The following is a 15726-nucleotide window of genomic DNA, read 5'->3' on the forward strand; positions in this document are numbered from 1 at the left end:
TAATTTTCCGTGTGAACCGCACGATGCAAAGAGCAAGAAAATTGGCTCCGCGGCATCAACGCATTTCAGGGTAGTCTGCATGCAGGGAAAGCATCAAATCAGTGATTCTCTACACGAATACAGGGTTGGAATCTATGCGCGACGAAGCGATTTTGGAGGCGTGCGGTTTCGGCGTCTTCATGGATGGAGGCAAAAGCTGAACACCCTGGAGCCTGCATCAACGTCAGGTCACCTCCTTTGTTTGTGTTCATATCAATGTAGTCTGCAAACTTCTTTAGGCCTTCTCTTATATAATGTGGAACAGTCAAAAAATATTAATAAAAAGTCATGCATGCCGACTACATGACCTTAAGATAACTACAATACTCGTGCGCAGAGCCCATGTAGTCGCCTCGCCTATGCGTAGCTCGCCCACCCCATATACAGCACCGCCAAATTCCGTTCATCCGTAGCTTGCTGTATGAGCTCATTCACCGTGGCCTTGGTACTAAGCGTTTTGCTCAATTTCTTCTCTACCACACTCAGCGCCCGGCCCGCCTCACCGGCTTGTTCCTCCTTCTCCCTCTTCTTGTTATCTTCCTGCGCGACCGCTGCTGCCTCCTCGGCCGCCGATTGACCCGATGGCGCGGGTGTACCTCCCGGTGCAACGGTAGTCGAGCGCGCGGTACCGTTTGCACCCGTTTCTTGGTTGGCTTCTTGCATGCGCTTCGCTTTGGTGGGTGTGACGCTCCAGTTGACTAGAGGATCGTATCGCAGGACATTGAGGAGGGTCATGATGGACTCTCGTTCCTCACGCAGTGTGTCCATGGTAAACTCGCAGCAACGGCGGAATACACCTTCCGTCTTTGTGTATCCCATGCCGTCCACCAAATCGCGCGTTAGTCGGAATGGCACGACTTCTGGTACTGGCAAGACGCGACCAGCTTCGAAACTCACACCGAGATCGATGTGTACTACCTCGCCTGACTTCTCATCGAGGAGAATGTTGTGACAGTGCCGATCACCGAGACCAAGCACGTGTCCAAGGATGGAGATGGCGGCTGTTGAGCGCGTGTATGCCAGGCGACGATCAAACCACTCGTCAGGATCTTCGAAGCGCTCAAGTAGGAAGTAGCGCATCACGGGGTGGAAGTTGTCCGCAATCTTCTGCCATACCTTGACGCGCGTGGTGAGAGAGTCCTGCTGGCATGCGCCGATCTCTTTGCGACATTTCTCGGGCTTGTAGTCGCTTGGGTAGTACTTTTCGTGGGCTGGCATAACCCAGAGATGTAGAGGGATGGTATTCTGCACAAACTCCATAAGGCCAGAACGTGTTGAGAGTGGTAGAACTTTGTATGTGCGGATGCCGAGATTGCGAATACGCGTTGCGGTGTGGTTCTTCAGTAGTCGCGATACTTGATCGAACACTTGCTCCATGATTGCATCTTGGCGTAGGTCGTCGTTTCCGGATTTGAACAGTTGCTTGTACGGTTTGCCATCTGTGCCCTTAGCAGTGATGACCTTTGGCGCACTGAGTCCGTTCGCTATCGTCATGGTCGACTTGAAGCCTGCGATCTTTGGCAAGTCGCTGTAGTTCATGTTCGGCCGAACTTCAATCTGAAGAGTAGCCGGGGGTACGTTAAGTTTCGGCACCCTGTTCACCAGATCTCGTGACTCCTTGTACCTATCAAGGGGTAACTCACGACCTTGCTGAGTACTCTCTTTCTCGCCCTTGAACATGGCAAGATGATGATAGACCTCATTTGACTGGAAAATCGAGCTCCAATACGATCGACCCCTCTTGTCAGTACTGAGCGCCGTCGCAAGGCCGCCCGCGGCTTTCTGGCGGGACTTTGCAGATTCATCCTTGGCTCGAACGACATCTTCCCTAGAGGTGGCGGCGACCTTCATCTGAATCGCGAAGATCTGATGCATTCCTGGTGTAAGAAGTCAGTAACACATCTCACATTAGTCCATACCACTTAATACGAGGGAAAAGCTGAACACCCTGGAGCCGACGTTGACGTTGACGTTGAGCCCCTGATTTGCATGGTTTCATCTCGATGTAGGCTCCAGGGTGTGCGGTTTTCCCCTTGGATGGGGGTGGTACTGGGAATTGACTTACCATGGTATGGGTGGTCAACGCATATGCGGAAGACCAGCTCCATCAACAGGTGTTGAAAGTCGTTCTCTTCGGCTTGTAGTCGTGAGGATAGCTGGTTCATCAGCAAGGCAAACTTCCCGCTCGGTACATCCTTCAGATATGCCTTGACAGCTTGATTTGCCAGAGGCGTATCGGAATATTCCAGCCACAAGGAAAACACACGAAGCGCGTCGTGATTGTATTCGTCGCTGGCCAGAAGAGACAAGAGATAGTTTTCGAGACACTGGCGAAGGAATTGCTCGCGGCCCTTCCGCATCCTCTCATATTCCGCATTGTCGAGGTCGTACCAAGTCTTCGCGCGACGAGCGTTTCGGTGGTAAGTCTCGCGCATCCCTTTACTCTTGTCGGTCTTAGAGAGCTTCGCAAAGTCATGATACTCTTGCAACTTTCGGTCCATCACAGTCTTGATACGATTCATGTCTTCTGCCGCTTCAGGACTTTGAAGTTGCTTGTCGCAGAATAGGGCAAACTCGTGGAAGACTTGGCCTGGGCCCAAGCCCTCTTTCTGGCCTTTGAGCTCACGAATGGCAGGTTCTAGGTAGTCTTTCATGATTGCATCTGGCTTGGCGAGGCGAGCTTCAGCAAGATGGTGTCCCTGGTATTGTTAGTCGAGAGATGTATTCAGCCATTCGGTATTCTTACCAGTCGAGCAAGCAGCACTGGCAAACTGAGATCAACGTTCTGCGAGTCGAAATCGGCGTTGTCGATTAGATGCTGACGCATCCTTATCGAGATCTCGGTTTCACCTTGTTCCCACAGCACATTCGCTACCTCATGCTGGGCTGTGGCTTCAATGTCAAGACCTATAGCCTTGCACTCCGGTACGATATCGGAGAGGTAGGTCACACTTGCGAGGGACTCTTGGAGTGCTCCATGCTTCCTGCAGAGACTTGATGATGACACTAGAGCCTCTACCTCCATGCCTCGCACGGTCGCAGTCCGGGTGTGTAGCGAGTCAACGAGAGCGGCATTTGTACCGAGCACGTTGAAAAGCGTCTCACGACATGATAGTAGCTGGCGCACGTCATTGAATCTAGTGATGGTAAGTATACGGTCTTGGGAAGGTTGAGTGATACTTACTCGCCAGCCCGCATCCACTTCTCTCGAGCCTTCATGCGATCCCAAATATCTAGCAAATGCTCCGAACGTTCAGCTGTAATTACTTCGTCTGCCTCTGTGAGCGCCCCTAGCGTGCGCAGGCGAGTCTTCGTTGATGTCGATGACGTGTCTTTTCCGCAGAGGAAGTTCATCGTCACCTGTAGTTGGCGGTCGAAGTTCTCCTGAGCCTCTGTAGCGCTCTTCGCAAAATGCAGCCCTTGGAAGGCTTTGAACAAAGTGCTTGCCTCTGTATGGTTTACTTCCGGCGCTTTGATATCCCATTGGCCCAGTTTGCGCGCAGTATGCAGCGTACTCTCAACGACGTCATCTCCGGTATCGCGGAACTGGTCGTTGGAGAGTAACGAGTGCGTAAGGCTGTTCATGTTCAACATGATGAGAGATTTGAGCGTTCCTCGGGAGTCTACCGCCTCAAACTCGTTGCGCCGGCGCATTTGACTGTCTAGACGAGCGCCACGAAAGAGCAGACTCTTTACTCCGTCACCCTCATAGTCGAGACGGTCTAGCACTGACAACAAACTGGAACCCCGATCGACACCGTAGAACGAATCAGGCTCATCGAGGTTCTTGTAGATAGAAAGCTGGAGCTGCAGCGGCACTTTTGGAGGGTCGACCCTAACAGACGATCTCCTGGTGCTGCTCTTGATGATTGGCTGGCCAGAAGATGTCTCCGCAAACAAAAGCGCAGTTCTGAACATGCCACAGTCGTTCGCGGCTTGTGAAGCCTCTAGATAGTCGACGTCTAACCATTTATCGCGCTCCACTCTGGTAACCTCCTTAGGGACTGGTTGGCTTCGGAGGTAGAGGATGGATTGGATAAGGATACGGACGTGCGGTATGGTATCTGGGCTGCAATCGCGGAACCAAGTGGCTATTGCCTTCGATACAATGTCATGAACATTACGCTCCGCTTCATATTCGTCAAGTAGCACGAGATGAAGTATGTAGGGCAGAAGCTTCTCCGCCATGTGGTTGATACCGCGGAGCAAGTCTGGAAGAGCCCCCAGGATCGGGTCATCGATTGCAACTCTGCATAGTGCCATTGTCAGGTCTCTAATCCAGTCAGAGACCGGCTTGACCAGTGTAGGTGAGACGGCTTCGCGAAGACCATCTGTCACAGGATGCGAGGTAGTATCTGGCTCCGGGGGCTTGTACAAAAGGGCTTTGCCGATGGCCTCTGGAATAACTCGGTGCATCTCGCTCATGTACTGCGAATCGGGCACCAAGCGAGATATCAGGCGTCGTACAGCATCCTCCGCAAGGCTGACCTCATTTCGTTCGTCGCTGTAAAAGAGATCGATAACCTCGTTAACAATAGCTTCTCGTGATGACTTTCCAGGAACCGATTTGGAAGTCTGCACTGACGATGCCCATGGCCGAGCCTGCGCAGAGCTCTGCTTCACTTCTCCATAGGCGCTATATGCTCGTCCTAGGACCCGTGCGGTCCATAACAAGTAACCGTCGCCGACCTTGCTTCTGCGACACGACTCCCAGACAAGGGGTGCATACTCTGCAGCATCGTGATCCAAGCCGAGAACGTCATCTCGGGCGTTTGGAGCTGGTTCAAAGTTCTGGCAAAGCAAGTCCAATGCGACATCGCGTGACGTTTTGTTCAATAACTTGCGTCCTGACTTCGCGTCGTCCAGTATCTCAAGAAGAAGCTTGCTCTCTTCACTGCCTCGCAATGAGTTGCCTTCGGCGTTGACTTGAGCAGCGGTCGCGGTGATGAGCTTGAATGCTTTGATGGCGGAAGAGCGTTCTACACCAGAAATAGCCTGCGCGTGGGCCTTGAGGTACTCAGTAAGCCAAGTATGAAATCTGTTGGCTGCATTCATAGTCGCTAGATGCTGGGACTGTTGGGTGGTGCTATCCTGAGAGGAGCCCAGGAATACCCGAAGAGAGATGAGAATCGAGAGGCCGATACCTGTAACGAAACTGAGCTGTTGACGGAGATACTGAGCGCCGTGTTCAAAAAGATATTGCATAATACCAACTGTGTCTTCAGCACATTGCATATCGGTGAGGAAAGGGCGTAGAGACTGCAGCGTCATTTGCAGTGGGTAACCCTCATGTGCCACGGGTCCAGCTAGCGCAACTATAACTCGGATCTTCCTGATCATTGAGCGGGCATACAGCGAGCCGAGAGCAGGGTGGATACGGTCGAGCAGGGAGCGCATCACATATGTATATGTGCTCGGTGACCAGAAGCCAGCCGGTCTATCGCCCGTCCGCCTACACAAGCGTTCCAGCTGATCGGGTAGGTAGAAGGCGGAGAACGACGGCTCAATACCTATGTTGAGGCCTTGTGCAGATTGGCCAATTTCGGCAATCTCGGCTAGAACTGCAGCAGCGGGATTGAAGGCTGGTTTCTTCTCCAGCGACTTGGGTAAACGTTCTTCGTGATCGATGGTTTGGAACATGTGGCCCAACACCTGAGGGAAATGCTTCTGCACTAGGCCGTAGTATTTGTCGCCACCAACCATGTCCTTCAGCAAATTGCCGAAGCTGGAATCGGCTTTGTTACGGGCAGAGCCCCTGCAAGTGTCCCAGGCAATTGTATATGCGGCAGCTTTACCGATATTTCTCGACAGCATCTCTTGTGCTGACATGTCTAGGTGATCAGCAAGAAACTCCACCTCATCTTTACGCCCGAACATTATGGCCTGGCCCACCACTTCGGCTTCAATGTCACGAAGAAGGTCGGAAAGCGATGCGTAACCGAAGATCGTGAAAGGGATACGGCCGACCTTTTGGCCTCGGTCGAGCCAGGTGAAGATGACTTGTGGTGCAAAAAGCCGGAATAGGCTTTGTGAATCACCGAGACCTCTTGACTGCGCCACGTTCAAGATGCATCGTTCGGCGTGGTAGCTAGCGCCTGCGATAGTTCCTGCCGTGGCGAAGATTCGATATACGCTGTGACGCAGCAGCGTATGCCACTTGGATGCCAGTCGTGACAGGACGAGCAACCGAACCGCTATACCCTCAAGACCCTCGTCATCTCCAGGCAAGCTGCTATCGACATCTTGCAAAATCTTGTCGTGTTCGGAGAGAACGAAATCTTCGAACATCCTTGGCAAGTGCTCAGCGATGTGATATTTGACGGTCATTTCACCTGTTGACAGCAGCTCGAAAAGGCTAGTCCGTACTGATGGAACCTTGCGATTTTGCGCAAAATCGGGATGATGCTTCAGTAGACCATGTAGGAAGACTGCTATCGTTGTCTGCAAGTTTGCTGAACGCCTGACCCCTCCTTTGGATTTCTCCATCTCTTTGACGTAGTAGACATACAGGGCTTCTACGTTGTCGTAGAGATCCTGAGCCTCGCGATCGGCCGCATCAGGAAGCCAAACGAGCGTGGTTCCAATCAGAACCTCGACAAGCATGCCGTTGGCGACTTCGGAAGTGTTGTATTCACGAGCACGAGGATCGATAAGAGCTTCGCTGAATCGTTCGAGAAGATTGAGGCAGTCGTTCCTGGATATCTTCAGGTTGCTGTTCCATACAGAACGGAGAAATTGACGCGAACGAATAAGGTCGTTCTCCGAGAGAGAGACGAGGTAATCGACGAAATCCGGGGGTACAGCTCCAGCTTCTAGCTCAGTGCGTTTGGCCAGAGACGAAATAAACTGCAAGTGTGCTAGACAACATGCACGCAGAGCAGATAGGTCGGTTTCTGCCTGAACATCATGTCGAGGTACGTCGTTATCGGGAACTGTGGCTCCAGCAGTCATCTGTGAGTCAGGCTCGTCGTCCACATCCATGAAGTCATCTTCATCCGCGTAGAAAGATTGTTTGACCTCTTTACGTTGCTGGAGAGCCCGGGGTAGATGCTGAGCCAGCTGGTCCATACCTATCAACTCGTATACGCCGGAGCTCACTCGCTTTGAAGAGCTGATATCAGGAAGACCTTTTGCACAGGTCTCGAGGACTGCGTCGACTTTGTATTGTTCCATCTGAGGCTTAGCCAGTGTAGCGGCAAAAGACTCGATCAGGGCAGCTGCGGACAATCGAAGAGTACGCACACGGCGGTTGTCAGGATCGCTCAGAGCAGCAACAGCTGGCGCAACGATGCACAGATTTGTGACGATACGCATCATATCTGAAGTAATGCCTTGTATGTTTGACGTAGCCATATCCTTCCAACGGTGCTGGGCTCGTTCGAGCTCGGATACGCAAAAATCAAGGATCCTGCTTCCAAGTTGTGTGGAGGATAGTTCGCCCGTGGGCTCATCGGAGGAGAGACGCGGTCCTTGTTCCATCTTGGCTACAAAATCTTTCACGGGTCGGAGAAGCAGGAAATAATGTGCGAGGTCTTTGTAACGCGCCATTTGCGTTCGAGCTTGCCCGATAGGTCCAAGTACTAGATAAGAGGCCGGCTCCGGCGGGCTGTAGGGTGCGTCCAGGCACGTGTAGAGTACGCGCAGTACATCACGAGCGTTGCAGTGGTGAGCATTCAGCGCCGAGTATGTCCGTTCAGACCATAGACCTGCATGATGTCAATTCAGCTTCAGGAAAGGCTGGATAGCGCTTACTGGGAGTCCATTTAGTGAGGAGCCAGTTAAGGATCCGCTCAGCTGTCGAACTGAAATGTGTCGGGTTTTCTTTGATTCGCTCCTGAAGAATGGTAGTGAGTAGCGATGAACTGCTCTCTGTGAGTAGAGCCGGCCCGCTTAGTTCTATCGACAATAGCAGAGATTGAACAGTCTCAGACACTGCTGAGAAGGGAACGATGTTCAGTCGTAGGAGAACGTCCATGAGATGACATGCCGCGCGGGATATGGATACGGAAGTGACTGCGCGAGATGCGCTTTGCCATGCAGAGATCCAATAGGGAAGAAGTGTTGAGTGGGATGCTGATTGTTGAAGTGCGGCTCTGCGCAAACGTCAGCTACGTCCGCTGCATATGATGTTATAATATGCCTACCCTGCCAAACCTATCATTGCCCACACCGAATGTACTGGGTTCTCATCTGAGATGCATGAAGTGAGCTTCTCCAACAGCGATTGAAGTTCCTCCTCGTCAAATGGTCCTTCCTGAACCATGAATGAAATGACCTGTAGAGCTGCTCGCTTGGCATTCGACCTGGGCTCAGACACATGACGAAGATATTCAGGGAATAATTGAGTAATGCGAACGCGTTTGCTAAAGCTTTCTTCGCTGTCGCTACGGTCGTGGGCGATGGACATCCTTCGCTCATCAAGCATAAATGAAAACCGCGCAATGGTGGATACTGTAGACCATAATCCTTCATATCGCTGATGTTCAGTCTCCATGGAGAATGCGCATGTGTTCAGGGGATGAGTCTCATTGCGAGCAGGCCCCAAGTGTCGAAAACAGAGATGATCCTCTTCAAGATATTGGTGCGCGGTAGTTTCTTGCCTGCGTCGGTAGTCGCCATACATGGTCTCAACGAGGCCTTCCAGGTCAGAGCTGGTGGTTTCGTCATCTGGGTCAGTGAGAAGGCTCGCAATGTGTGCCTCAGTGTATATCAGACTGATCATAATCTCATCTCGGAGGATAGCCTCGGACCACATAAGCTTGAGGAGCGAGAGCAATGTTTGCACCGTACGCTTGGTCAACTCGACAGATTGCAACGTGATGCGTGCGAGGACCGCGTTGACAGCGGCCAGGGCAGCCACGCCCGTACTTCCACGGGTAGTCCTCTGTTGCAAGAACTTTAGTAAGACAGCCAGAACGGCGTCAGCCTTGTCTAGCAATGGCGCATTGGAAGCCTTGACGAGATGATGCAGGCAATGGATAAAGTCTTCTGTTGCGCGAACGTGCTCTGGAGGGGTTGACTTGGTCTTGGTCACTGGCAAGCGTGGAGAGGCTCTAGAGGACGTGAAGTCGGCTTCAAGGGGAGTGCGGGCGCGGCTTGAAACATTAGTGCTCCAGCTGTTCTGTGGCTCACCTTCGGCGGGCGACTCTTGGAAGAAGCCGGCCAGAGTTTCGATGCAGAAATCGACGGCAGCATCCCAGCACTCCTTTGACAGGCGCTCAACGTGGGGCTGGTACTCTAAGAGGGATCGCAGCGTTTTTGGGAGGGCTTCCAGAAGCGGCTCAACCAGACCAGTCGTCGCGGGAAGCACCTCGATTATCGTGTGTATGATCATCTCGACCGTAGAGCTCTTGATGGTCCGCACGCCCGAGGCAATGACGTGACGCAGGGCCGATGCCGAGAGGGGAAGGAGGGCCGCAGTAGAACCAGCCTTCGTCGCCTTGGTCTTACCGTGGAAGAAGGCGGTGCGCCCATCGTGTAGGCACTGGAAAAGCGTCTCGCATAGCGCCAGGTATGATTTGTTCCCAAGAGCCTCCAGACTAGGCTTCCCGCGATTGTGCTTGAGGATGTGGATGAGGTCTTTGAGACCGCTCGTTCGGTCGACTACCCGTGAGGACTCGATCAGGACTGTCAAGCGTTAGTATAAGGCTTATGCGAAGTTCGTTTGTATAGACTGTGACAAAAAGCCGAACACTCTGGAGCCTACATCAACATGAGAACATGCAAAGTAGGTGACCTAACGTCGATGTAGGCTCCAGGGTGTTCGATTTTTCCCCAGGTTGGCTTGCGAGTGCTGCAGTCGGGAGGTGCTCAGTAGATTCCGAGTTAGTAGATGTGAACGCAACAGGTCGCGACTACCTCCCGCCTTCATCGTATGGTTCCTCCAAGGACTTACGCTTTGCATCCTGGATATTGGTCGCCCCCATGGCCAAATACTTATACGCGTAACATGTCGCGGCAACTACGCGACGAATATGGAGGCGGAACGCTTTTACATGGAGTAGGTGTAGGTCCTACGGTTGCGGAGTTATGGCGGAGGTGAGTCGTGACGGGAAAGCGCGTCGCAGGGTTTACGTCCGTGCGCTTTCGCGTTCTGCGAAAGTCAAGCAAGCAAGCTCTCGCTCCATTGTTGAGAAAACAACACCCAAACACACGGAACACGACAGCCCACCCGCCGCAATTCCCCGGCGCATAATGCGCACGACGACCTCACGAATCTCCCATGGCTGAAGAAGACAGCCTCGCCGCCCTCCAGGGCCTACACCGCGACTTGTGCGCGCACATCGACCTGCAGTTGCCAGTATTGGAGCGACTGCTGCTGAACCTAGAGGCGCATCTGGAAGAGCTGAAGACGCTATTGGACAAGAAGCCGAAGAACGATGCGAGCAGACAGGCGCTAAGCTCTGGTATTACATAAACAGAGGTGTAGACAAGGAAGGTGCTAACAGCGCCAGGCAAGATCAAGATCGACGACAACGAGTATGAGGTCAACGACGACTTCAAGCAGAAGGCCCTCGAACTCGCCGACGCCCTCAATCTCGACGAGCTCGACGCCGCTGCCCTCTTCCTGGGCGCCGAAAGCGAAGCCCAGGAGCTCGACCGACCCCAGCTTCAGACCGCCGTGATCCGCTTCCACCGACGCCGCGAATATGTTCTGCTTTGCGTGCGCATTCTGATGAAGACTGCGCTGGACAATGGCGACTCGGAAGTGGAGGGCCTGCCTGTCCTGCAGGAGGCTGCCCAGATGATAGTCGGGGTACATGGCACAACCAATCTGTCCAACGCATACGGCTTCTGGACCAAGTGCTTGACCAGCATGGAGGCCGTCGAGAAGTGGCTGCAGTCCGTCGCCGAGCGCGTCCAGAGCACCCAGGTCGTTGGACAAGTGCCCCTCCCTGGCTTTGTCGAGATTATGGATTACCAGCGCCAGAGTCTCACACGACAGCACGAGAACCTCGCCGCGATATGCACGCATATGATCAAGCCCGGATACGTCAATCTCGACAACTACAAGGCCTTGCTTACCCGAGCCAAGTCTCTCGACCGACACGACCTCATTACCATCCACTACGTCCCGATACTCCTCCGTCTCACATCCTGGGTTGCTTCCGAGGGCAACAACGTCATGCTGAGGGAAGCGCGCGCTCTTCACGACTCGCTCATGGCTGGACGGGAAAATGACAATTGGGCGCTGAGGAATCTGCATTCGGCGACATTGACTTGGTGGCTGGCGGAGTACAGCGGGCGGTACATGGACCCCAACACCCAAGACGCTGCTTTGCAGGGCATCAACTTTGAGGAGGAGGCCAACACCCGATCGGAGATCTTCCTGAAAGCACTCGGCGACGGCGCATTCCATTTCATGCTATCGGTCAGTCAGGATGTGCGCCCCACGCGCTGGTACGACCCTCAGAAGACCAGCATGTTATCTACGCTGTTGCAGGACACCGCAGTCCTGAGCAGAGACTCGCCGCAGCCTGAGGACTTCTTCAAGGAGCTTCTCATGGAGCAATTACAGACGTTCGTGGACTCATTCATTACTCACATGCCAGACACTCTACGCAAACTAAAAGCCGAGGAGGACGACCAGCGACGACAATTACAACTTCATTTCCAACGCTCAACTGGAGAGTACCCGCTACATCTCGAACGGTTCATGGTCATTGTCGCATATGCTTTCGACGGGTTCCCAGACGCAGCGGAAGACTTCTGGAGCGACAAAGAGAGCAATCTCTACGGATTCCTGCAATGGGCAGCCAAGCGCCAACCCACTCCCCGGATAGCCATGTTCTGCGAGATGTTACGGGCCATTGGTTCTGGAGAGGCAAATGCCGAAGCGGCGCATCGCTTCCTGCTAGAAGAGGGGGCATCCGCTTCAGGAAAGATCCGACGGACGAGTTCGCTCAGCTACACGACGATTTTCAATGAGCTGCGCGAGTTCGAAAACGACATACACGAGCCGAAGAAGCCTATCCAAAGCGGCGTCTATGCCCAGACTATGAACCCAATCGACCAGATCGTGGAACCAGAGAGCGCAACTATGCTGGAAAGCTACCTAAGACTTATTGCACACATTTGCCGACAAAGTTCTTCTGCGCGGATGTGGATCCTGGATCTCAAAGAGTATTCCTTTGCTGGCATCTGCTTTGGTCTATGCACCGACAAAGTTGAGAGCGGGCTTCGAGCAGCCGCCTACGACGCTCTGTCGGCTCTACTTGTGGGCAAGGACTTCACTCGTGCAGATGCCATGTGGAGTCTCTTGGATGAGTGGACGGTCAATGGCTTCTATACTGGATCCAGACAAAACAACGCCTTGGGTGCTACACCCAGAGATGACTTGTGGCCAACGCTCGCCGACGGGTACGACGAGTCCATCGCCCTAGTTCGTTTCCTTCACTCGCTCGTAGAGCCATATCCGGAGAACGAAGGCTTGAACGACAGTCTACCATTCCCTGAAGGCCTGGGATCGTCGCGCAGGATGCCGGGTATTGAAAGCTACATTGACTTCGTCATGCAGCAGGTGTTTGCAGAACGTTCCCTAGACGTGCTTGATCCGCTACAACGTAGCGTCATGCAATGGACATGCTTGCGCTTCATGGTCACATGTCTTTCCACCTTCAATGAGAATCTCGTCGTGTTCGCGAACAAGTCTAGCATACCTGTTGATTCGGTCATTGACCCCACATCACTTGCTGTGTACGTTGCGCTTCACCCATTTGCACGCGTCATGGAGTGGCTCTTCAACGACAAGGTGTTGAAAGCTCTTTTTGTTGCATCGCACCACGACGTGACCGAGGTCGACGCTGCTCCATCCGACTCTCCATTGATCCAATCCCTGATGCTTAGCATCGAGGTGATGGATCTTGTGATGAAGCTCCAGGCGACATACCTGGATATCGTCAAGCCAGTTCTCAAGCAACAAACGTCGTTCCAGCATTCTCCCGTGTCGAACCTGTCGCTTGCATCTTTCGAGGATGCGATTTTGAACAACCTGCAGGTTATCGTAGACCTGGGACTCTATTGTGGTACCGGCCACGAAGCTTTGACCATTGCCTCTCTTCAATTGCTAGAGAAGATGGCGTCTTCGCGGAAACTTGCAGTCTCGCCTGCAGGCTTCGGACAACGATCAGGGCGAAGCAAGATTGTTGGCATACTAGAGAAAGACAATGAAGCCGAGCGCATCGGCCGGTCCCTCTCAGGCCTAATGCGTTTCAGCGCCGAAGAGCTCGAAGCTGGCGAGGATGCTTCAGGATATGTTGTCAAGCTGCGCGTTTTGGACTTCTTGAACAGCTGTCTAGCTGCCGTGTCCCTCCGGCCGACCATAGCGCATATCCTTCTCGGCTTCTCATGTGGACCCAACACTGTCCGCGTTGGAGAGAACAGCCTCTGGTCAAACGGACAAGCCTTATTCCACAGCATACTCCTTCTTGGGGTTCAGTATCCTGACAATGACGGCGAACAGTTCATAGCTTGGCGGTCTGCTCTTAAGACCCGATGCTGGGATGTTTTGCAGAAGCTCTGGCGGTCACCGCTGACAAGCGCGCTTGTGATGGAAGAGCTCCGTGACAACGAGCTGCTCTTTGTGGAGGCCCCCCAACTAACTCCCATTACCCTTGAGATACCCTGGGACGGAATGTCACTTGCGCAAGGGCTCGAGGTCACGCCTAACGATTACTCTCCATTCTTCTCAGGACCACCAGCATTCGCCCTCCAGAGCTTCCTTCAAAGACGCGCTGCTTTCCTCGACTATGAGTCGAGAGAGCTGCGCTTGACAGTGAAAGAGAGCATGCCGACTATGAAGTCTAGGATTCAATCTGTCCTTCTCGGTACCACGATCCGGCCCGGCGAGGACGCAATGCCAAACCCGAACATCTTCGATCTTTTTGACTTCATCGAGCTGACCTATCCTGAGCGCGCTCTGCCAGATCAACACAAGTTCTTCGAAGGTGTCAATCTGACCTCATGTCAGGAGGAAAAAGAGGGTAGCACTCTCTATTCTTTGCCACTCTTGGAACAAGTCATCCGTCTCAAGATGAAGTACTGGCGGAAAGAGGGCATATTGACTGATCAGGAGCAAGAAGAGCAACTTGTTGAGCAAGCAGAATTGCTCATGGCTATCTTCGTGGACTGGAACCGTCGCACGCAACTTCTCCGCTACCACAAGGACATTCTACAGTCGTGGGTTCAAGTCGTCATGGTCGCGGTACACAGCTGCGATTTCGAGAACGGCGCGCGCAGTTCGTTCATCATGCAGACGCTACAAGTCATCTTACCCAAGCTTGAGCAGTCATACTCCTCCGACATCTTCACGGCTCTCCAACTCGCCAGCCTAGCAGAGGCTCTCATTCAAAAGGTCGACTTTGAATCAACCGCATTCGACAAGACAGGCGACTTCGCAAACGACCGCCTCTCTCAACTCTTCCGCGCGGCGCTCATCGGCATATACAGCCCCGTGTCCACCGCCGAACTACGGGAATACTGCTACCAGATCTGCTTCCGCTACATCCACGGGACCTTCAATAAAGCAACACCCAACTCGCTCCTCGGCCGCCACACCCTCAGCGCCATCAAGAACTGCGGCACCAACATGCTCGAAGTGATCTGCGATGACGCCTACAGCGGCCAAGGTACCTGCAAAGTCTCCGCGCTCCTCCTCCTTAACGCCTTTGTCTCAGCCGCAACACGCCAATCCTCAAAATACATCCTCGACAGCTTCGTCTCCCTCAACTTCGTTGGCGTCCTCGTCGACAACATCAAGCACATACCCGAAGAACTCTCCGCCGCCGCCGCACCGCTCGTCCCCGTCCTCCTCTCCTACTACGATGCCAGTCTCGCTCTCCTTCTTCGCGTATGCCAGTCCCGTCTCGGCGCCGCACACGTCCTCAACGCCGGTCTCTTCCCTGCTATACGCGACTCGCAACTTTTTTCCGTAGACCCAGATATTGGTCTTGAGTTCGACGACCCGAATGCGCTGCGCAAGTACTACGAGCTTATGCTCGCTGTGCTGCGTGTTATCAATGCCGCAGTGATCGCGCGAGGACGGCAAAACGACCAGACGGTATTCCAGGCGAGAGAGTTCTTGAAGGATAACAGGCACAGTATGGTCAGTATTTTTAAGAGGAGTGTTAATGTTGGTGTGGGCATGGGCGAGGAGCTGCAGCAGGATATTGTGGATTTGGTGGATTGTTGGACCGTTTTGGTGGATGTTACCGGGTTTTTGCAGGTAAGACTTCTTGACATGAAAGGCGACGAGGATATTGATGCTAACATTTTGCAGTATGAGGACCAGTCGAGCGCGAAGAAGGTTAGGGTGAACATGTTCTCTTGATGAACATCACGCTTGGATGAATGAAGGTGGAATGAGCAACCTCTGGTGCGCTTCCAAGGTTGTTGGAATTGTGGAAATATTTAGTAATAGAAGAATCGTTTTGAACTATTGCCGATTCGTCCCTGCCATGCTTGCAGTATTGGTGTGGATTTGCAGCTCAATGATGACGTCGTAATTAAACTAATGTTAAATGTGATTCATCTAGATACGGACCCACGAGACCTGGTCGGAACCCGAGTTCGGATTCAACAGGACGTTGGTGTTGTGTGTTGCTTGGCATACTGTCCAAATCGGGAAAGTGTCCGATAGCTGTCGATTGCGGGTGTCTGCATTGTTACCACAGGTCCTCCGAGCGGTAT

General features: G+C 53.1%; 2 protein-coding genes across 2 annotated transcripts; one reads left to right on the forward strand and one right to left on the reverse strand.

Moving 5' to 3' along the window:
- Positions 1-396: 396 nt before the first annotated feature.
- Positions 397-9965, reverse strand: J4E86_002547 (uncharacterized protein; the record flags this gene model as incomplete). Its single annotated transcript, XM_051443105.1, has 7 exons — positions 397-1916; positions 2105-2738; positions 2786-3176; positions 3224-7745; positions 7792-8132; positions 8184-9666; positions 9935-9965. 7 exons carry the CDS (start codon positions 9963-9965, stop codon positions 397-399), a joined length of 8922 nt encoding a protein of 2973 aa, XP_051306693.1.
- A 296-nt stretch (positions 9966-10261) lies between these two features.
- On the forward strand, positions 10262-15367 carry J4E86_002548 (uncharacterized protein; the record flags this gene model as incomplete). Its single annotated transcript, XM_051443106.1, has 2 exons — positions 10262-10445; positions 10494-15367. The coding sequence occupies 2 exons, from the start codon at positions 10262-10264 to the stop codon at positions 15365-15367; spliced, it is 5058 nt and encodes a 1685-aa protein (XP_051306694.1).
- Positions 15368-15726: the final 359 nt, after the last annotated feature.

The sequence above is a fragment of the Alternaria arbusti genome, assembly GCF_024043155.1.
Source record: "Alternaria arbusti strain BMP 1465 chromosome Unknown scaffold_2, whole genome shotgun sequence".
Taxonomy (NCBI): Eukaryota; Fungi; Ascomycota; class Dothideomycetes; order Pleosporales; family Pleosporaceae; genus Alternaria; species Alternaria arbusti.